This window comes from Lasiosphaeria miniovina, assembly GCF_030549165.1.
Source record: "Lasiosphaeria miniovina strain SMH2392-1A chromosome Unknown B0T26scaffold_9, whole genome shotgun sequence".
Taxonomy (NCBI): Eukaryota; Fungi; Ascomycota; class Sordariomycetes; order Sordariales; family Lasiosphaeriaceae; genus Lasiosphaeria; species Lasiosphaeria miniovina.
In genome coordinates this window covers 783773-804794 of record NW_026848228.1, presented here as the reverse complement: position 1 = coordinate 804794, position 21022 = coordinate 783773, and the positions used below count along the sequence as shown (strand labels likewise).

The 21022-nt window shown below is 54.3% G+C and overlaps 5 protein-coding genes across 5 annotated transcripts; 2 read left to right on the top strand and 3 right to left on the bottom strand.

The window, feature by feature from the left end:
• Positions 1–426: 426 nt before the first annotated feature.
• Positions 427–2083, bottom strand: B0T26DRAFT_744802 (uncharacterized protein; the record flags this gene model as incomplete). The annotated part of the gene is made up of 3 exons (XM_060444458.1): positions 427–743; positions 838–1772; positions 1881–2083. 3 exons carry the CDS (start codon positions 2081–2083, stop codon positions 427–429), a joined length of 1455 nt encoding a protein of 484 aa, XP_060289465.1.
• Positions 2084–3172: 1089 nt separating this feature from the next.
• Positions 3173–4040, bottom strand: B0T26DRAFT_531102 (uncharacterized protein). The gene has a single exon (XM_060435533.1). It carries the CDS (start codon positions 3907–3909, stop codon positions 3412–3414), a length of 498 nt encoding a protein of 165 aa, XP_060289464.1. The 5' UTR covers positions 3910–4040; the 3' UTR covers positions 3173–3411.
• Positions 3978–4601, top strand: B0T26DRAFT_659576 (uncharacterized protein; the record flags this gene model as incomplete). Its single annotated transcript, XM_060438961.1, has 3 exons — positions 3978–4087; positions 4180–4211; positions 4279–4601. 3 exons carry the CDS (start codon positions 3978–3980, stop codon positions 4599–4601), a joined length of 465 nt encoding a protein of 154 aa, XP_060289463.1.
• Positions 4602–10850: 6249 nt separating this feature from the next.
• B0T26DRAFT_757781 (uncharacterized protein) lies at positions 10851–11204 on the top strand (the record flags this gene model as incomplete). The annotated part of the gene is made up of 1 exon (XM_060446305.1): positions 10851–11204. The coding sequence occupies one exon, from the start codon at positions 10851–10853 to the stop codon at positions 11202–11204; it is 354 nt and encodes a 117-aa protein (XP_060289462.1).
• A 6936-nt stretch (positions 11205–18140) lies between these two features.
• B0T26DRAFT_681903 (uncharacterized protein) lies at positions 18141–20323 on the bottom strand (the record flags this gene model as incomplete). The annotated part of the gene is made up of 4 exons (XM_060440699.1): positions 18141–19625; positions 19976–19996; position 20158; positions 20295–20323. 4 exons carry the CDS (start codon positions 20321–20323, stop codon positions 18141–18143), a joined length of 1536 nt encoding a protein of 511 aa, XP_060289461.1.
• Positions 20324–21022: the final 699 nt, after the last annotated feature.

The window sequence follows — 21022 nt, the reverse complement described above, 5'->3', positions numbered from 1 at the left end:
CAAACAGGAGTTCTCCGTAGACAGAGAACGAAGTCCTGCTCGAGGCGTAAACGTTTGCAGAGAGGCCTCGCTTCTTCTGGCGGAAAGTCGGTGGTGGTAGTGGTTGAGTTATAATAAACAGGACCGACTGAGGTGTGTGTAGAAGATTGAGATATAGAAAAATTGACAAGGGATACAAAATGACAAGAGGTGAAGTGAATAGCTGATGAACCAAGGAGATGAGGAAGAACCGCGTACTCCAGGCTATAAAAACCACAAGAGAGAAAATAGACGGAGGAAATCCGTAGCGGACTGCCGAGTAAGTGAGGACAAGACGGAAATATTGCTGGACCGAGGGTGCGTGGTGAAGTATTGCTCGCGGCCTTTCATCGTCGCTCTCACTCTCTGGCGCCAGATCACTTCTTGCGGCGTGTCATCTTTCTTCGTTTAGTGACCTCCCTCGTCACCCTCGAGCTTCGCGATCCACTTATTCATCTGTGAGAACTTTTCCTCGAAGGTCTTCTGGAGTCGCTCGCAGGCGCCCCACATGGGGTCCTTTTTGCTCCAGTACGTGTAGCAGTTGGAGAAGATCTGGTTCATGTCTGCGAGGAACTCCTGGTCATCATTGTACTCTCGGCGGTCCATCTTGGCCTTCATAGTGCCAAGGTCCATGGGCTTAGTAACCTTCTCTAGATAGTCTGGTACACCATCTGAGGCAGGGTCAACGGGCTCCTTGAAGGGGCCAACAAGACGAGTCCAGAATCCTGGGTTGAGCTGTCAGCTTTCATCGTTTTTACGGAAGGAAAAGGAAGAGGTGGAAAAGTCAGTGTATATATATATATGAGAGGGGCTGTGTACCAGGACCAGAGAGCATTCTCGTCAATAAATCGGCGCAAAAGTTCAGCTTCTGATTGGTCGACGGCTGGATGCCAGCCCCAAAGCCAGTAGAGCGGCGTTTTGTTACGGGCTTCCCGGATGGTAGAGAGACCCTCGGACCCGTCTTCTTGGCCATTGTCGTCTTAGGAACAGCGGGCGCCGAGCCGTTGGGGAGCACATCTGAGTGGCGTTGCTTCTTGATGTGTCGAGCTTGGCCACCATCGGTATCACCGGAATCCAGATAGTGAACATTTCGGCGCGGAGCGGCCTGTGCAGCAATCGCGGCCTCGGTAGCTGCGGCGGCAGCAGCAGAGCCAACATGGAATGCGTTGGTAGGTAATGCAGCGTCTGCGGATGCGGCGTTAACCTGAACAAGAGGAGTGGTATCCAAAGAGCTCATAGCCACAACCAACTCGCTCAGGACTTCTTGGGGGAGTGAGCGGGCAAACTCGGCGCGTGAGTCGGACGAGCGCATGTACTCAGCGGCCCATGACAGGAGGAGCTTGCGAATGGAAGAGCCCTCAGGGGTATCTTTCCAGACCTGAACCAACAGAGGGGTTGCGGGAATGTGCTGCGTGACGCGACGGCAGTCGGTCATGGCATCAAGAGTGGCGTCGCAGAGACCCTCGATAGCCAAGTGGTGGCCCAGCTTCCAGACGCCAATGAGAACATCGTATGAGGGAAGGTTATCGAAACCGGGGGAGACGTGGCCGGTGAACAAGAAGTTCTGGGCGTAGGCGAAGACCTCGACAGGGGTGTCGGGCAGTCTCACGAGGTTCTCGAGCGAGCCGGGGTTTGGGTTATCAACAAAATACTTTTTATAGTATGCCGATTTAGCACAGAGGAAATCCTTCTGGATGCCAAAGGGCGTCTCCTCAGGCCCGACAAGAGCAATGACAAAGATGGGATGCGGCTGGCTAGAGCTTGGGGTCAGTGTCTATTTATCTAAGCTTCCGACGCTATGGTCGTTGCGTTGTTTTGATAAACTGTGTTTCCTCCGGGGGGTGGGGGGAGCAACGACGTACAGCCATGAAAATGGGCGGTTTTCTTCGTTGTGGACGAGACTTGGGTCCCGAACTATCGGCGATTCATCGACAACTTCAGGAGCCAGAAGATCTGGGCCGTTGGTAGGGGCATTGTTGTCGTTGGCGGCGCCATTACCGTTGGTTTCGTCAACAGGTGTGATGATACCATTGGTATCGCCGTTGGCCGTGGGTTTGTCGGCCATTGTGATAGCGATCTGCATTTTGGTAGCGTGTTTAGCCGTGCGCGGGCAGTCAAGTTGAAGTCACCTAGATAGTAAATACGATGTGAGGATGGACTGAGGAGGATGGCGATGACGGTGATGATGATCAGAGCGGTGGTTGTAATGACAGTGATGATGAAGGATGTGTTGAAGGTGATGCAGATGCGGCAAATGGCAGGGAGTTTTGTTCTGTGCTGGATCTGACTGTCTTTCCGCCAACCTTGAATGCCCCTCCTCCATAATCTCACTGGAGATGACGCCCCAGAAGGCGGTATGATAAAATTTTCAGGGTAATTGTGAGATGATCAGGTGATGGCAAACATGAGGTATTAGATGACTTACCTTGAGAAACAGAAATCGACCCTGTGAATCCTGTTAGGGGATGATAAAGTTGAGGCGACGGATGAGATGAGATTTCAATTTTCAGCCCGCCCTGGGAGCAGCGAGCAGCACTGCTGGCAGATGGGTGCTGGAGTCTCGAGGGTGAGCCAAGGCAATGCCTTATGATCCGTGTTATCTCACACGAGACCACCAGTCAATTCGATAGTTAGGATGTGTGATAACATCAAAGCAGCCTGGGTGATCCGGTGCTGCGAGAACGTCAACTGATTAGCCTCTGAGCACGACGTGATCAGACCGAAGCCAAATCTGAAGGATGTTGAAATGTCGTATGAGAATTGGCGAATAAGATTCCGAAGCTGCACTTGCCCTGTCTGAGCCTCCTGGCTTGACTTGGGGCCTGGGCCCGGAGGCTGGAGTCAAAGCCCCACCCAGCCCAGGGGCCATTGTAGACTGCAGACCAAACCGTGTTTGGCGCACGGACACATCCCATCTTCAGCTTTCGCGCCCCCCGCCAGAGGCAATTCCAATTCAGCCCAGGGCAGGCAGTCTGTTAGGAAGGTGGGAGGGGAAGCTGAACGACCCGAAGTTAACACCTGAGCTCAGCCTCGGAGCCGCGACTGATAGGCCTTACAGCGCCCTGGCTGCGGTCTAACCCCCGTGGTCGAAGCCGACTTAGGAATCGTTCCGAGTTTATAGCGCACAAAGCCACGCCAAAAAAGATAAAGTAGCCGAAACTGTCAACGATTGTATTTCATTGTTGATGTTCTGGTATTTTATGAATGCTTGAGTTTATTTCGCGTTCCCTGTTTTCTTGGTGCGTTCGGTGTTCCATGATTGACGCCGAGCATTAATCGAAGTTAGTGGCGCGAGTGCCCTAGATCGTCCCACGAGCAGGCAGCTTTCGCACACTAGACCTCCACCTCCACCCTCGGGTTATCACGTCCACGTTGGTCGATACGGTTTCCTATCTAAATCGAGGACCGACCTGAGCATTTCGGTGTACCGGCGCGCACCTGCCTGTGTGTATATGAAAGTGTACACCGATGACAGAAAAATGAAGAAGGGAAACAGGAACAAGAAAACCAAAAAAAGTCAAGAACGCTCATGGATAGGAGTAACAATGGCTCCAGTCCCACAACGGCCTCTACTACCCAGAGCTGTGATGTACACACATTCACATAATGGGGAAGAGAGAGAAAAAGAGAGAGTCCGAGGCCACGAGCCTTTGAGCGGCCTCGGACTGTCTGTCGGCCAAATGTCATTTCTGTCTCTACCGCCTCGTTTGACGACGGCGCCCCCTCGGTCGTACGCTGTGCTCTGTTGTGAACCAATGCTGTCAAACACCAGATGAGGGGCTGTCCTGGGTCTTCTGTCTCCTGCCTCTTGTCTCTGTCTCTTCCCTCTTCCTCTACCCTCCCCTTCAAGGCACGTCTTGGATTCTTCTCCCTCTCGACTACTTGTGTCATCGACTATGAGTGCGAGTGTCAGTACGAGCGAGAACCAGAACCAGCTCAGCCCAGTCAAGTCAGGCCCAATGCCGTCGAGAACAGCAGTGCCACCGGATCATCCCGAGCCGCCTCTCACGCAGCATCAACGTCTGGTGCTCGAGCAGTTGCCTTTCAAAACCCTCCGGTCTTTTCATGAGTAGGTGATGGTGTCCCTCTTCCCCTTTTACCCCAGGCCGTCTCACAACTTGACCAGCAAGGCAAGCTGACGCTGACATCTGCCCTACAAAGCTGGCTGGACAGCGTGTACGTGCGCGGGTCGTGTAAGCTTTGCCCCTAGTTCTTATTATAAACACGAAAGCCCTCTGTATTTTTCTAAAATGAAAATAGGGGAGGAGTTTCTGACCGACTTCCTCGTCCACAACCCCATGGCCCCGGAGCCAGACAAGGCGCGCGTCGCCTCGCTGGCCATAGCTGCCGTCTCGTCTCGCAACCCGCGGTACACGCTGTACCACCCGAAGAAGAAGAGCTGGGCCGTCGAGGACCACCACATCCGCTTCATCGTCACCGTCATCATGGACAACAGGAGGCTGTGGGACGACGCCATGCTGGCCGAGCAGGGCGAGCCCATTGCCAGAGCCGTCTACGAGGTCCTCAGCTACTACCGCGCCAGCGTGCCCAGGCGCTGTGCCTCTCCTCGCCGCTGCGACTAAGACAGTCTTCATTTTTCCTTGCTTGGTTTTGTTTTCCGTTTGGACTTTGCGCAGGGGCTGGGCCAAGGCAATGTGCATTGCTGCATGCTGCCTGGCTCTAGCCGATTCCAGGTTTGTCGGGGTTATGGGCTTTGATGAGCCGGAAAGCACCATACGTGAGATACCTGGGTTTCTAGGGATCCATGTTCAGCTATATGAGTGAGGTAAAGGGGTAAGGTTGACGCAATGTACGGAGAAAACAAACCTCGAGATTGCCCTTTGATAGGAGGGACACACTGATAGGGCACATCTTTCTAGCGTTAGGGAGAGTCAACATAAAAGAAAAGGGAGAATAAAAACAACAAGAGATTGACGCCATGGTCAATATCTCCTCATTTGGGTTTCGGAGTAAGTGAACAGCACACAGCGCGAAGTCATTCTGACCGTGCGTGTTCTTAGCACCGGGTCTAGTTTCAAGCAAAGCTGAGAGCAAATCTACCTGCCTGCCTCCATAGTCTACGTTGATCAAACATCGTCATTAGGCACAGGCCAGCGAGAATAGGCCATGTCTCTGCAAGGAGTCTCTTCTTCCGCATCACGTCAGCACTTCTCGTGTTCCAAGTGCATTACGAGTTCTTCGGGGCCGAGCTCCTCACTCCACGGTCCCAAGAGTGCATCTCAAGAAGCGGGATTGAGGGTTCTATACTTGCTGCTGGTTATGTCGATCAAGAGCAGAAAAGGCGGAAAGGCCTCACCGGTCGCTGTGTTGGTTCCGGCTTCACAGTGTGCTCTAACGTAAAATCCTCCCGATCTAGCTTACCAGGAGAGGAGGCCATTGATACAGAAACGTCACCAAGAGGGAGGAAGAAGCCAGGGGCAGGGAGGGGGTCGATGGAGTTGTGTGATGTGAGTAAAGGTTCTTATCCCGATGTATCGGTACGAGATTTCCTGTTCTCACCATGAACCAGTGACTTTGTCATTTCCTTTCCTTCCCGTTGCAAGCGAGCTCTCCGACTTTTGTCTGGAACCGGGGCTCGGGGAACGACTTGCTCCCGCCCCCGATGTTGCAGCTGGATCTGTGTGTGTTGCACTCCTCCCCGACGAGGAGGGGGAATAGAGAACGGATGGGGTTGGGCGTGGCAGCGATGGGAGGCGATATGTGAAAAGAACCACACTCGTTAGCTTGGCTTCCGGCTCACATCTACGCAGTTCACGCGCACGTAGAGGGAGAGTCAAAGATAGTATCCCCTATCTTTAGAGATTCTCTTTGTTGGGGGCCATGCCTGGCTGGCTGTCTTCACGTCTAACCCCCATACTGATAAAGATACAGAGCCCATAACATGCGCCGCCGCCATGCCTTCTGCAGCAGCCATGATTGCACCACATATACACGCACATGATCTGTCTCATGGTGCAACAGACTCACTAAGCAGCATGTGATAGGGGCATCGATTGGAGAGAGGTCGAGGTTAAAAACAACAGCAACCACCAACTGCCTCGATCCCAAACTCCAGCGCCCTACGGTGCCCATTCGGCCCTCCTGACCGCCGTGCCACTGACTAACCGACTATATTTACCCGACACAAACTCCCATAGACAGATGCCACAAGAGAAGAGAAGCTGCATTTTGGAGCTGATGGTCCTTCAGAGGCACAAGGAGCCACGAGTAAACTCGGGTCGAGCTGCAAGACCAACTGAATCGAGAGCGCTCAGTGAGCGGCCTTGGTTCCGTGGAACGGAAGACGCTGCATTGGATAGGACCTAACAGACAAGCGGGCGGGCGGGCGGACAGGCGGACGGACGGACGGGGCCAGACTGGTCGAGAGTTAGACCGACTTACCACTATACTATACCTCCTTTCCTTGGTATAGTCTAGACAAGATGATCCAAGCTTGCACACACGTCCTGCTTGGCCGTCTGTATGTTTCAGGACAGTCAGACAACAACCAGCCAAGAGGTGCACAGTGTCTGTTTGCCCAGTCCTCTTTTACCCACGCCGCCGATAAGTCCAGGCAACCAACCCATAATGCCATCTTTGTGCCTTCTCTTCGATGTGGAAAAGGAAAAGCTATACGCCCCACTGGCCCATCGACCAGCCATGCGATCGCGGCCTCCTCCAATACCTTGAGAAATGCAGAGGGATAGACAACTGCGGCTTGCCAAGCAGTGACAAGACGAGGTTGGTGTATGGGCAGTAGCCAAACGCAGATTCTCGCCACTCTTGGCTGCTTCTGCTACTGCTACTGCTGCTACTCATGCTTCTGCTCATGCTTCTGCTCATGCTTCTGCTCATGCTTCTGCTCATGCTTCTGCTCATGCTGTGTATCCATCCATCACCCACTGCCAATCGACGAACGAACCATAACAAGACCAGCCTAAGCTCCTACCTCCTCGGCAAACACAGAACCAAACTCACGCCAGAACAGGTAGAGAGATAATGATAGATATAGTAGTGGAGGGAGGGACGGGAAGCCAAGCATCGGGTTCATGTCGTGACCGCTTCAGAACAAGGCAGGTTCGCTCGCACCCGGCTGCAGGTAGCTAGTATCCGCACACATTATGACATATCATCTACAGCCGAGTAGGTCTAGATGGCTGTCTGCAACACAGAAGGCACATATGCACGCTTGCGCGTAGGGGACCGTCCCCTACCCCCATCCGCGCAATATGAATTCATAGGAGTCCGCATCGTAATGTTCCTTCTTTAATACCTACACAACACCATATCCCACAGCGTTGCTCGGAGACGGCGAGTGATTAATCGCCTCCCGCCATAGGGCACTAGGTCGGGACGGACGGCCAGGGGAACTGGGGGAGGGGACCGCATTTCAATCTTGGCACTATGTACGTACACCATGTACAATAATAGCAGGCACTTTGGAGAACCAACTCGAGGTAGAGCATGATCAGCAGCCAGGCAGGATCACGAAAGGACGAAGAACGAAGAATTCAAAGAACCCTTCTCTTCCACTTCGGCATGGCAGAGACCCCTGCGCCCTCGGCCCGGGTAGGGCGTGGAAAGGGAAGTGGGGAAGGCAAGCCAACGGGACGCAACGCAACGCAACAACGCAACGCTATGGGCTCTCTCGAAACGAACGATCAGACTAACAGATAGGGGAAGCATTCTCTTGTTTCTAGGTGGGCAGAGAGAGCTCAGGCCGCCTCGGCTTCTCTGTGCCCGTCGCTTGCTGAGCTCGCTCGCTCGGGAGAATGCGAAGCGAAAGAGGGGGAGAGGGTGATGCTTCAGATTGAAGCCTGGACCTTCATCCCCCTCTTCCACAAAGCTCCTCGTCTGGAACCAGGAGACAGGCAGCAGGACAGAGCGAGGCCAAGCAGGAAAAGGGGTCCACAGGGCATGTATGTTCAGACATCCATACTTCTTTTCGCATCTCCGCCCAGCCAGCCATGCATATTCTCCTGCATCAGTTCCTCCCCCTCTCAAAAAAAAAAAACCAAAGCGGCGATAAGATTCTCGCTGGGGACTGGACTGGACTTGACTAGGCTGACGACGGGAGAGGGGGGAAGGGAGGGTGAATGGCGACCTGCGGGCTCTGCAGCCAGTCGAGCAGAGAGAAAAACCAGCGAGGTTCCATGGATTGCCCTCTCGAGGGAGCATCGCGGGCGCCGTTACATAGTAGATAGAGAGGGCGGAGTGAAAGCGGGCTGGTCCGTCGGTTTGCTTTTTTTGCTGTGACGCGCAAAGGAAAACCAAGGAACACTCGCAAAACAGACGCCATCCACCACACCAAGATGCAAAAGAGCCGCTCACCGACTTGGGTCGGTGAGCATGCAGGCGTCTCGAAACGGGCGGTTGGGCCGTCCCTCGCCTCGCCTATGCGGACCGAAACGCAGGACAAATAACGACCAAGCCAAACCCCGTCTTTTCTCGGCTCGGGTGTCGGTATTTCTTGGCCTTGCCCTTGCCTGTCTCCTGCCCCTCCCTCTCAGACTTCCCGCCCGTATAGACGCCTGTGAGAGCGTCTGTGTGGATCTAGAAGGACGGGATCGCATGTACGTACGCGTCCGTCGTCCATCCTCGCCGGTCTCCGTGTCCTGACCGGTTTCCTTTTTTTTTCCCGCCATTGGAAGGTCCGGGGGTATTTCCGTTGGAGGGGGTGAAGTAAACAACAAACCCCAAAGAAAACAACGTAAATTGTAGAAATTGGTAGAATCCTTCGCCATCTGTCAAAGCGGCACGCTGTGGGTTGCACAACAGGAGACTTTATTTTCCTCCCGCCCCTGTGCTTCTCTCCATCTGATCTTTCAGTTCAAATCCACAGACGCTGCTCGAATATGCTTTTGCAGCTTAGTGGCGGCGGCATACCGGCAGCAGACAGAAAGAGATCCAGCAAGTGCTCGAGCTGCATGAGCAATTCCGCGCAGCCGCTGCCAGATTGTTATAAGCGGCCTACAATATAGGACTTCATTCCGGGATGGAGTTGCCGCTAATTGAGCTACTACGAGAGTGCAATACAGAAACATGTGTTCGTTGATTGAGCCTCAATATTAACTCATAACTCTCTCGGGAGGGAGGGGGGTGGCGTTGACATGGAGAGGCATGTAGCAGGCGACAATCTAGGCATCTCTACACTTACCCTATGCCAGCGCACGCCTCGTATGAGTCGACGCCCAGCGTACAACGAGAACTGTCCTTCCCTCTTCATCTTTGCCTCCGCGGATTGAAGCTTCTAGACCACATACAAACCATCTTGAGCATGGAGACGAGGCATAGCGGACAATTTAGGCGCGGGGTCGCTCCCAGAAGAGACGCCTACAGACGCATTGTGCCGTTGCTGCAGGTTTCCTCCGGACGGTAGGAAGGGGGCTGAAGCTAACGCGGGACACCGCGCCTCCTGCCATGCCTAGAGCTCACGCAACGTCGTAGCTCATGGAAGTCTTCTGAAAGCAAGAAAAAAGTGCAAAGCACTTCGCTTGTCAGCATTGTGTCAATGGCCAGACACAGACACATGGTCTCACTCAGCAACTCAGATAGGTGTGTGTCGTTGAAGCAACCTCCCTGAATGGTGATGTTTACCTAGCTATTTGAAGATGCCATAATACCGGCCACAGTATAGCATTTGGTTCAACAACGTATCGCGGGCTGACGTCACGATAGAATTAGAACAGCATCCAAAGGGGTGACCAGAGGCAAGACCGAGAACGGTGGAATATAAAAGATAAGAAGAATGTCAGGGGTCTTTAGGGGTAGCAATATACCGGTCAGCGAGTTGCCTCCCGGCTCTCCGGTTACTCAGATTTAACCGCGAGCCTGACCGCTCCACCATATTGAGGTAAGCTGGGCACTCCTTGGTACTACCCGAGAGAAGCCGTTGTTCTTGATAGCCCATGCAGGTTCAGGAGATTTGGAAGTTAATTTAATCACCACCCATGGCGGCGGTGGAGTGACTCGTATCCAGCTCAAACAACAGCCCGGTCTGTCGGATAAGTCTGGTGGGCCATCGGATCGGCCACTGTAAAGTGCCCAAGAATGAATCGGATGTGAGATCAGCCACTCTATCTAGTTGAACCGACTGAGAAAAATAAAGACGAATCAGATATTCACCATAGAAGTCCAGAACATACCCTCTCAGCGGCACCGGGCTAGTGCTCCCCGGAACATCTGTTTCGGAGATTGCTATTACTGAGCGTGCCGCATAGTATATCTTCTTGTCAAAGCGTAACTAACAGCGGCGAGGGAATACCTACGAGGCAAAGTCTGGCCTGGAGGGATCCAAAGATTGTCAACATCGTAGGCCAGCCGAGACTGGCGGTAGCAATGATAATCGAGTCCAGACAAGATAGGGGAGTGGGTCAACCCCCACCGGCATTGGCAATTGTGTTGATTCTGAGCGAATCGCGCTGCAAAACGACTGCCTCACCGTACTTCGCGGCACCTTGCCGTACCTGAACGAAGCGTTGGGGCTGCCCAAACCGACAGGGCCATGCCGAGATCACCATGGCGCTTGGATAACACTTTCGACCAACGCCGCCACAGGGCTTCGGCCTGGGGCGCCAAGTCTGGCTGTCGACGGTATCTAATAGCAGACATGCATTATAGCCTGAACCACCCGCTGTTGGGACTCGTAGGGTAGCGGAGGTGCGTCGCAGAGGCGTCTATTAAGAGTTTGAAGTTCCCGGTGCAAAAGCAATCAATCAATTAATATCAAACCCTCGGCCGGCGTGATAAGGCATGCTGGTCCCCCACACTCGACTTCATTGAGAAACGAATATCCAATTCGTTGGGGAGAGTGGACTGATAGGATGATCACCATGGCACACCCCCCATCGTTTAGGGCTCGGGAGCACCAGATTGCTTCGGAAGAGTGCAGCGAGAAAAGAGGTACGAGCGAGCCGGATGCAGGTCTTGAGACTGGCAAGACGTTGAGAGAAAACGGGCCAGTAAAGTACACGTGCCTGCGTGGCCGCTGCCAGTCCCAGCCGACCAATTGCCAATCTATCCAACACACTGTGCACGGCGGCATCGACACCACCTTCGCTGCACTTGATCGCGAAGAGATGGTGTTGACAGCGGGGAATGGAGACGGCCCGTCAGCCAAGGGAGCAAGCGAGCGCAACGGGACTAGGATGCCGTGGCGTGAAGCAGCGCTCAATCGGAAGCTGTGATCCGGTGGCGGGATTCGCCTGGGTGTCTGGAGCCGAACAAGGAAAGGCAGCCGACGGCACGATGTCCTGTACGTTATGGGCCAGCCAGAGACGGTGACCGCACTGGGTCGGACGCGGATCCCAAAGGCAAAAAAAGGGCTGACCCAAAGTCCCAGACTGACCTGACATGAACGGCTCCCCCGCCTTCTACCGAAGCAAGAAGGTCGTCGGACCTGTTTCAGACAGGGAAGCATCGACAACGTTGGAGCCCGCCTTGAAAATGGACAGGCTGGAGACTGGGGGGGTTTTCCTGCACGCAACGCCGGGGAAGCACGAGACGGAGCCTGGCGAACCACGAACCAAGAGGATGGGACTGACTAGGCACACGAGACTGACGACCGTCAGTTGATTGCCACTAGCACTATACGGAAGAGTGAATGACCCAAGCTACGAGTGAGCCATTTGCGTGGGAGTGCCTTGGATAAGCTCGGGAGAATCTGGTTGAGCCAGGCGTATCCGTAGCCACTGAATCGAATCCATGGAACCGACCGACACAGTAAAGAACCGGGCGCCGGACTGTGGGCCTAGGGCAGCTTTGCTGCGCAAGCCTTTCGATTTGGCCCCTTTTCCGAATCAAGGGCATTGGCATCGGCATCGTCGAGGCCGTTGCTTGCCTGTCATTTGCCCTCGTGTAGGTAGTGGTGGTTTCACCGGCAAAGTCGCTGGTTATTGACAACCTTCCATATTTAGCGACGCGCAGCAACGAGAACCGCCAAACTCGGATTTTTGGGACGGACTGGGCAATCGTGAAGAGCGAGAGGCAAGGCAGGTGATGTGGTGTGGTCTGCGGTGCGGTGCGGTGTAGTGTAGTTCGCGACAATGATCTGAGTTGGGATGGCCGATACGACGTCGTCTCGCTCGGTGCAGCACTAGGGAACGCTTCAGGCAGGCACATCATCGGAGGTGATCGACCGTTGGCTGTCCCAAACTGTGGCTTACGTCGGCTCCAGCTCGCACCTTCTCCAAAACCCGTCTTGTGGCCCGACGCCGACACACCCGATGCATTGCATACAGGTCCTCTAGATTTCCAGCACTGAAGTGAATACGGGGTGAATCGTAGGTACGTACGCGTTCAAACAAAGGCAAGTGGAGAGGCCGGAGTCACGGACCTAATTTGATGCTTGTGCCTCCTCCTTTTCTCCTCGCATTTACGGGGTTCCAGTCACCTCAGGTAAGGTTGTGTGACGGCGTCGACGAAAAGAAGGAACTCATCAAACAGCAGGCAGAAACCGGACTCATTCGACGTTGGAATGCTCCTCCTCAGTCTGGAGTCTGGACGTACTGAGCAAGATTGCGGGGTTGCACCCCTGGCTCGCCTGGGTGCCCTGGCAGTCTGGCCTGGCTCCAAAGCCCCCTGGCTCGGAAAGCTTGGCTGGGATTTGTTTTAAGCTCAGAAACCCCGTGGGGCGTGGGGGTCGTTCGCTTCTTGCGGGGCCCCTCGTCTTATTGCAACGAGAAGGCGTCCAGAAACGACACCTGGCCGACAATCCTTCCTTCTGGATCCGGCAGACGCGCAAGCCAAAACTCTACGTGATCGACCGTGACGCAGCACACCTCCTTCCCGGCTTGTCTGTTGCTCTTACCGTACCTGTGTCTACACGTGTAGTTCTAATACACATAGTTCCTTCAAAATCGAGGATATCCTACTCTTGATTCATTAGCCGAATTCGGGGAATGGTCCAACCTAATGCATATGCAGATTCGCTCGCCTCAAAGAGAACGTCGCGGTTCGCGCTCCCAGAGCTTGCGGCGGACGGTTTGGGCTCGATGCACCTGGATCCCCCACTCCATCGAAACAGGAGGCAATGCGACGCATCCAAACGCGTCGCTCCGTACCATACCTTCGACATGTATGTGCGGGCTCTCGAGCCCCGCTCCTTTGCTTGCGCATTGCCCACATCTCTCGCTCCCAGGTTCTTCGATGCTGTGTTTTGGACTGGACCGTCCATCCGTTTCTGCCCCCACCTGGACATCACCTTTTCGACTCCCAAGGCTGGTTGGCTGTCAAATGGGAGACGAGGCATGAGAGTGCACCATTCCCTGGCCAGGATGCCCAGGGGGCTCTTACGCGGGCCGCCATGGCTCTGCGTCACTCCCTGGAATCCTTTCGTCCCATCTTTCCTGAAAATCCACTCATATCTGGGGGGTGGGGAACCGCCCTATCAGAACCCGGGGTTGACCCCGGAGAGACGCTGTTTCACGGCGACCGCCACCTAAGCGTTCCGGCGCGTCTCTGGCTAGGGTTTGCTGGGTGGGATGATGAAATTGCGTCTCACTCCATGTGAGAGGTCAGATATGACCAAAAAGGGCTGTTGCTCGTATCTGTCGTCCCGGGTCACAGTGACAGGCTGTACCTAGGCATTCGGCAACCAGAGTGTGCGAGCATGCGAGCATGCGAGTGTGCGAGTGTACGTGAGTGCGTGTGTATTGCACCAGGGCACGACGCCCGAGAGCCTCCGCCGAGGACATGCTGCAAAATGCAGGGAGGGGAAAAGTGAAATGGCCGCCCACTGCTGCCAGCGGCCCAGTGCCGCAGCAGCCAAGGCGATCCAGCCCATTAGAGACCAGTCGACCCCACGTTAGAAACATTCGGGCCCTGGATCACCCATGGAACTGTGGAGATCGATGATCTGAGAACTCGCCCATTGCATCACCGCTGCAACAAAGACGCTCTTGTTCATCAACTCAGCCCGTCCGGCCTCCCATTCGCCCAACCGCCCGCCCATCCATTCGCACATCACCGTTTCATTCTCTGGATATTTCTCTTGTCCACCCAACCACAGCCCGAGACGTGCGCTTGATCTCTGCTTCCGACTCCCGAAGTTGCGGTGAGAGGCTGCGACATCTGCGCCCATCTTTCGGAATGAATCGACTGGCGTTGGCACGGGCGTTGGCACCACGGGTGCCTCTTTTGAGTTCACCGATCCCCTCCCGAATCCTGAACCAGTCGCGCCGCCTCAAGATCACACATAGTACAGGTCGCCCACCTGTTGATATGTACTGTACCACCAGCAAAGTCTAGTGCGCGGGCTAAATTCCGGGGTTGTTACTCCCTCCCTTAAGCCCCCCATCTTGCGAAAGATGAAGTGTTTGTCATATCTTTCCCCGCCGCGCTTGTCGTGGGGAGTCAAGCCACGCATCAACAAGAGCTGTCTTGTTAGTTGTGCGTAATAAATGCAGAAGGACACAGTGCGTCCATCCAACTAGCCAAGCACACCTCACACTTTCGGTATGAAAGAAACATTAGAACCGAAGCCGGAGACGAAGGCTGCCAAGCCAAGGTATGAAGTACACTCATCAAGATGCTGTTCACCTTATTAAGGGTGGCTTGCCTGGTTGATATATTGGCGGCCTGCTGTGCTGTGCCTGATAATGGGTGTCATATATCTCGAGTGGTACATTCGAAGTCCGAAATATGTCGTTCTGCTTGCTAACCCCAGCCCGTCTTTACTATTGGTTCCTGGCTCTAACCCCGGGGAAGAGATCAACGTCAACACTAGGCAAAAAGGTACTTTCTGGCCCCCTGGGACACGCCCGACGCCTTTTCTGCCTGTGGTAGATTGGTTGGGGGAAGGGAGAGGGAAGCGGCGCGCGCTAAAGCGCTACGTTATCTGCCCTATCGCTTACCCTCCAAATCCTCCTTCCTTCAGGTTCCTCCCTTCCCCGGCATCGCCCCCAGATTTTTAGTACGCCGTCACCCCACAGATCGCACCGTCGGTCGGATTGGATATCGGGTGATAGTGTGCGGCGGAGGCGGCAGCGGCGGCGGCAGATTTTCCTGGGGTCAGAAAAGACCAGGCCAAACAAGTCCTTAGCTGCCCACATGGAAGGAAAGGAGGGAGCAAGGTTTCCTTTCTGAAGCTCACGAGGTTTTACCACACCCCCCCCCCCCCCCCCCCTGCCCCCCAGGGAAAAAAAAAATGAATACTTTAGCTGACGTGATCTCCACCCCCGTCGCCAAAGGACCTTCTTCTTCTTGGTATGTTTGTAAATTTCTCGCTTTCTTATCCATGCTCCGTACTCCGTACAACCCCAGCTTTTTTATGGTTTTTTTTTTCTTTTCTTTTCGTAACTCTCCCCGCCCCGCGCGGCCAAACCCCTTTTCCATCCCTCCCCACACCCTTGTCGTCTGAAAATGTGGGAGGCTGAGTCGGAACACCGGACCAGACGAAAACGCACGTTGATCGATAACACGCAGCCACACACCCACAAAACGACTCCATCGTGACATTTGTTATCATTGGGGGGAACCCGGGAATTCTCTCGGTGAAGGGGAGGTTAGTCTTAGTCAAAGTGGGAGAATGCACATTGGCATTTCGGCGCCGCCGTTGTTGCATGTTGCATATGTCTTCCCCCATCCCACCCTCCTGCTCCAACAACTTCCAGTTTATTAGCTCAGCACCCACTGCATACTACTTTTGCTGCACACAGCACAACATTGCGCAGCAGCCGCCAGCCTTCCTGGATGCCAGCCTAGGTTCGGATACCTCAATCAGGCTGTCACTTCACTCGAATTACCAAGTCCATTAGAAAAAATAAATGCATTTTTGCAAAAGTGCAGCTGTTCCGTCCGTAGCACGTAAAAGTTCCCTCTCCCCCAAACTACTAGTAACCTACCTACCCTAAGGTAAGGTGGGTATCCCCATGGGGCTGGCTAGTTGTGGTTCCATGTGTTTGTGTCCGTATTTGTGTTTGTGCTGCGATGGCGCGCTGTAGTGTTCCTCCCGAGTACGGGGTGTGGTGCCGTTGTCCATCCAATCCTGCTTATTTACCTAGTTAAGGTTGGTGCGGGTTGTTAGTCACAGAGGTAATCTGTTGGGGCTTGCGCGTCTCATTGCGCAGTGCCGCTGCTGTGTTCTGGTTCCGGGGACTGCCGAGAGAGAGACAACTTGCAACGAGCCTGTCGTCATGTCTATTGAACATACGCAATTATTTCTCCTTGATGCGGCTGAACCTTTATTGTTGATGAGCTTATGGAGGTAGGTTGAGAGAAGGGAGATTTCCGTACTTCGTACGCTGTCCAATGCCCATCCGACGTTGTGGAGCGTGAGCTCTTTTTCATTTTCTTTTCTTTTTTTCCCAGTGCCATTGGAACTCTTTCCATATCTACATACCTATCTCACCACCGGGGAGCTGGGCCGGCGAGGACAAGGGCCCTTGGCAAATACAGAATTAAAATAACAAAAAAGGGCCCGTACGTATGGCACTGCCATGTCAACACCCCTCCCCCTAACCAATATAGCTAGGATACAATGTAAATATTGCGTAACAGCAAGAGAGGGGGGTCAAGGGAGGAGAAGAACAAGAAGGAAATTCAAAATTAACGAGAAATCGATGGCGGTTTGCCGGCCAGCCAAGCGCTACATCATATTCGGTAGCACGGAGAAGACAAACGACCTAGGAAGGGCAAAAAGTAACCGGCTAAGCCAATCTGGGTAGTTATCCTGCCCCCTAACCAACGGGACATTATCCCTCCAGCAGCGTGCGGCACAGAGAAGGAGAAGGGGGAAAAGGGACCGGGGGGGCAATCCTTCTTGTCATCTTATGGTTGTTCTTGGAATCCGTACGTGCCGCATCATATTGTCTGGGGAAGAAGGAAAGAACCCAAAGAGAGAAAAGGAATGGATGAAGGATTTTTCCCGTTGGGACACGACGACAGAGTTTTTCCTGTCTCTTCTTTCATGTATTCCCCCCCCCCCCCCCAGACTATAATACTCCGTGGTGGTGGTCGTCTTGTGTGAGAGAGTGTGTGTGTGCCTCGTGGGGGCCATGCGCAAAAAAAGTGCAATGCAGTTCAGTTCACGCAGAACAAAGTTACAGACCTGATAGGCCCTGTTCATGTTTGTGCCAACCTAGAAGTTGTTGTCACACCTCGAGACCTAGGCAAAATGCGAGAGACACAATGCACCACACAGTCCAACGTTTAGGAACCAAGAAGTTTGTTTGTTGCATGGGAGCCATTTTTTTGATGTCCCCAGCGTGAGGGCCTTTGGAAAGGCAATAGTGTGATACTTTTCCCAATCTCCACCTCCAATAACCATCCCCCCCATAAACCCTCAAAAACACTACCAATATCTTTTTTCTGTAGTCGTATCCTCTCAAGCACAACATAGAAGCTGGCAGAGAACACTTCACTGAAGCTAGGAGACAAAATATAGAAATTAACAAAGAATGGGAGGAAGCCTCCAAATTAGTTGTAAGAAAATGAACAAATGAAAAAATACAGCAAAACAAATTGACGACTGAGGCAAAATAAAATAATCAAAAAGCCGCCGTATCCGTCTTTGCCCAAGCTTCCTTGCAAGACCGTGTGCCCAGATCCACCTGCCAGTATTTCCGCTGGCTGTCCGTCCGTCTACAGGGTTTTCCAATCCCTGATACACACAAAGAGAGGAAGAGAGAAAAATGGATAGTTGCTTGGCGACGTTGTGTAGTGTCTGTTATAGTTAGCGTCTTCGGAATATCGACCTAGACCGCCGTTGCCCACACGTATACCCCCACGCTCCCCCAATCATTCCATTCGCGAGAAGTCAAGGCGACAGAAACAAGGTCGCTCTGTCGTGATCTCGGAAAGCCCAGAAGGTGACCGTGTCGGAGAAGAGAAGTCTATTTCCGCCAAAAGAAACTGAGAGGAAAGTGGTGAGATGTCTATGCGCTTGAAAATATGGTGCCAAAAGTCCGCTCAGCCGTGCCAGATGTTCATCTGCAAGCCAGTCCGTTGTCGTTGGCTGCTATTAAGGAGAAATGATGAGCTGTGTCCCATCCATCCATCCATCCAAGGAACCCGTTCAAAACGCCAAGTATTGTTGTATCCTCTATAGCCCAGGGTTGTCATTCACTCATATCGTTAAGAGGTCCGAACTTGTCGGTTCGTAAAACTAGCCGCGCGCTTTATTGTCACATCCGCTCCACTAAATCGCCTCCAGAGATGCTGTTGGAGGACGAACTCCGACCGCTCCCGTTATATCCATCGCTCGGCGCTAGCAAGTCGTGAACAGCCACTTTGGGCATCTGGGGAACAGGAAGCTTCCGTTGTGTGCCGTCTGGCCGGCTCATAATGTCTGTCAACGACATTCCGGTGCTCCTGGGTGTCACTTGAGGTGGCGCCTGGTTAAGCGAGAACTGCCCCTCTGGCTGCGGCTCAAGGGGGGCCAGTGCAGGCGTGTGCTGCTGCAGAGAGAGACTCCTAAATGGCGGCAGCTCATAGCCAGCGTACGGACGAAGGCGAGGCGAGTGGGCTGGAGTTGCGAGTGGCGTATGGTCTGGTGTAGGCGAGAGCGAGTCATGCGAGAAGGTTGGGGATGAAGGAGCCGTCGAGTTGGGCGAGTTGGGTCTTGATCTCTTGGCGTGTCTGTACGCATGGGCGTAGTGGTCGTCGTGGTCGTCGTGAGAGTGCGATCTGGACATGTGGTACGCCTGGAGTCCGGGCAAGTGGCCGCGCGAGTGGTGCACCGCGTTGGCATAGTACGGGTGAGGCCTCTGGGGGGCGTAGTGGTGGTGGGGGCCGGGCATGTTATCTCTCTCCACCTGGCCGGCAGCTCTCGCCAACAGGGCCATATCCGGGCCGCTCTGGCTCCCGAGGGCGCTACGGCTGTGGCTATAGGGGTTCAAAGAGGACCCGTGAAAGTTGTACGAGCTGTAGTGGGGAGGAGAAACGTTAGGGGAAGACAGGGCGGTAGGAGGCGCCGAGCGGATGGCCTTGGGAGCGGGCGGGGGCGGCATCATATCTGGCTGCAAACCCATTCCGGGGTGCTGCTGATGGCCCTTGTTCCCTCTCCTCGAGTTGGGGTTGCTGTGTATCCTTGAGTGGCGCGTCAGCTCGTCGGACCGCGAGAATTTCTTACTACATCCGGGAAACTGGCAGCCGTGAGGCTTCTCGCCCGTGTGCGTCCGGATGTGCCTGGTCTGGTGTTCAAGGCGGTGGAATGCCTTGTCGCACAGCGGGCACTTGTAGGGGCGGGGGAGCTCGTTGGTCGTTTCAGCGGGCATCCCTCCTGGCAGAGGCCCGTTTGGGCGGATCATGCCAACCGCAGCGGCCATGTCGTCGCCAGTCTTCAGCAGAGTTGGCGAGTCCTGATCGCTCTCCGACACAACCTCGGGGTTCAGCAGGTTGGAAAAATCAACCGCTGACTGTGCGCGTTGCATGTGATCGACCGTCCAGTTGGAGCCTGGCCCCGATTGCTGTTTGTTGACCTTGATATTTCCAATTGAGCTGCACTCGATGCACGCAGCCGCGAGACGCAGAAATTTTTCGAGGCTGACAGCGAGCGCCTGCTTTATCCGCAAACCCGGGGGGCGCTCCAGCAAGGTCGGCCAAAGACTTCTTGTTTTTATTTGGGACGAGATGTAGCGCGGGCCGTTGGGGCACTGAGTCTGTGGATGCTTTTGGTTTGAATATCAGGTGTGGGCGTTGTTGGGGAACCTTAGAACCTTGGGTAGTATGGGGAAGTTGCGGAGGCTCGAAGCGTGGTTTGGGGGGAAGCCGCACTGGTTTTAAATGGCTCGAGGCCCGGCTGACATGGGGTACAAGGTTGACTTCTAGCAGGCATGTGGAGTGGAGCGAAAGGAAGGGGGGCGACGGATGGGGGAGTCGGTAGGCACGTAGGGTAGCGACTCAGCGAGGGAAGGCAGCCAGCGGGATGGAAGGGGGGGGGGGGTGGAAGGGGGGATCTCGGGGAAAAGAAAAAATTGTCAGCGGTACGTGGACCTTCCTAGCCCAAAAGGTACCGTACCTTTGTCGCGGTACGGAGTACCTGCCGCACTGAAGGAAGAGCCCTGCAGCCGCCCCCTCCACTGTGGGGGGGGAGAGGGGGGTCTGTTGCAAATTCCGCCGGTGGGCACTGTGCAACTGCTGGAGACGCGCTGGGCAAGGTGCTGGGCTTGCGCCGAGTCGGTTGAGGGCTTCAGGCCATACTCTATTGCAAATTTACAGTGCAGCACAGGCGGCCAGGCTCAACCATGCGATCCCAGCCAGAGCAGCGAGGAGTTGTCTGCCTTCCACAATTATCAATTCCCTTATTCACCTAACTTTGCCATGAAGGTACTTCGTACCTATTCCGGAGAAGGAGGCCTGGAGCCATACTCTGTGCGGAGACGGGGCAGGCGGGGGGGGGGGCTTTCCGAGAGGGTACGGAAAGAGGAAGGCAGTAAGGAGCCAAGCGTGGGGTGTTTTAGAGGAACTGATCACATCACTTGTCGCCCGAAAAACACAAGACAGCGAGACAGCCCAGGGCTCGGCACAGACAGAGATGAAGTCTGCAGTCGGTCGATCTGGTGGCTCTGATGTGACGCCTTAGTTTTCCAAGTCGGTTTTTTGGTTCTAGTTCGACATCGGCGTCACATCCATACATCCACTTCACACTTGCCATCACCAGCCGTACCCATTTCTTGGGGTGATTCTATGTATGAAAAGGAACCACAGCATGGAAAAATGATACGAGTCGGTCGATCAAGGTCCCCAAAGTACAGGTGAGGTGTCTCTCAGAGGCGTGGGACGAAAGACACTAGACACGGCACAGTTGGACGCGCAACCGCATTCTGCTCAGGTTTGCTTTGCCTGCCTGCCTGCCTGGGCGCGCAAGTGTAAAGCGCAGTGCAGCCGGGAGCCAACTACGAATACCTCCTTAGGTACGAATAGCTAGGTAGGCAAGGCAAGGCAATAGACATCGACACAGACAGAACAAGACGGACTGGGCAGGCAGGCAGGCGCAGCCCGTGTTGGCTTTTCTTGTGAGAGGGTGAGTCTTCTTCCCGCCCCAGGCTGTGCGAGGGTGAGCGCG

What these genes read in the sequence shown, in the direction of transcription:
- B0T26DRAFT_531102 (XM_060435533.1), bottom strand. Translation starts at nt 3,909, where the DNA reads ATGACACAAGTAGTCGAGAGGGAGAAGAATCCAAGACGTGCCTTGAAG.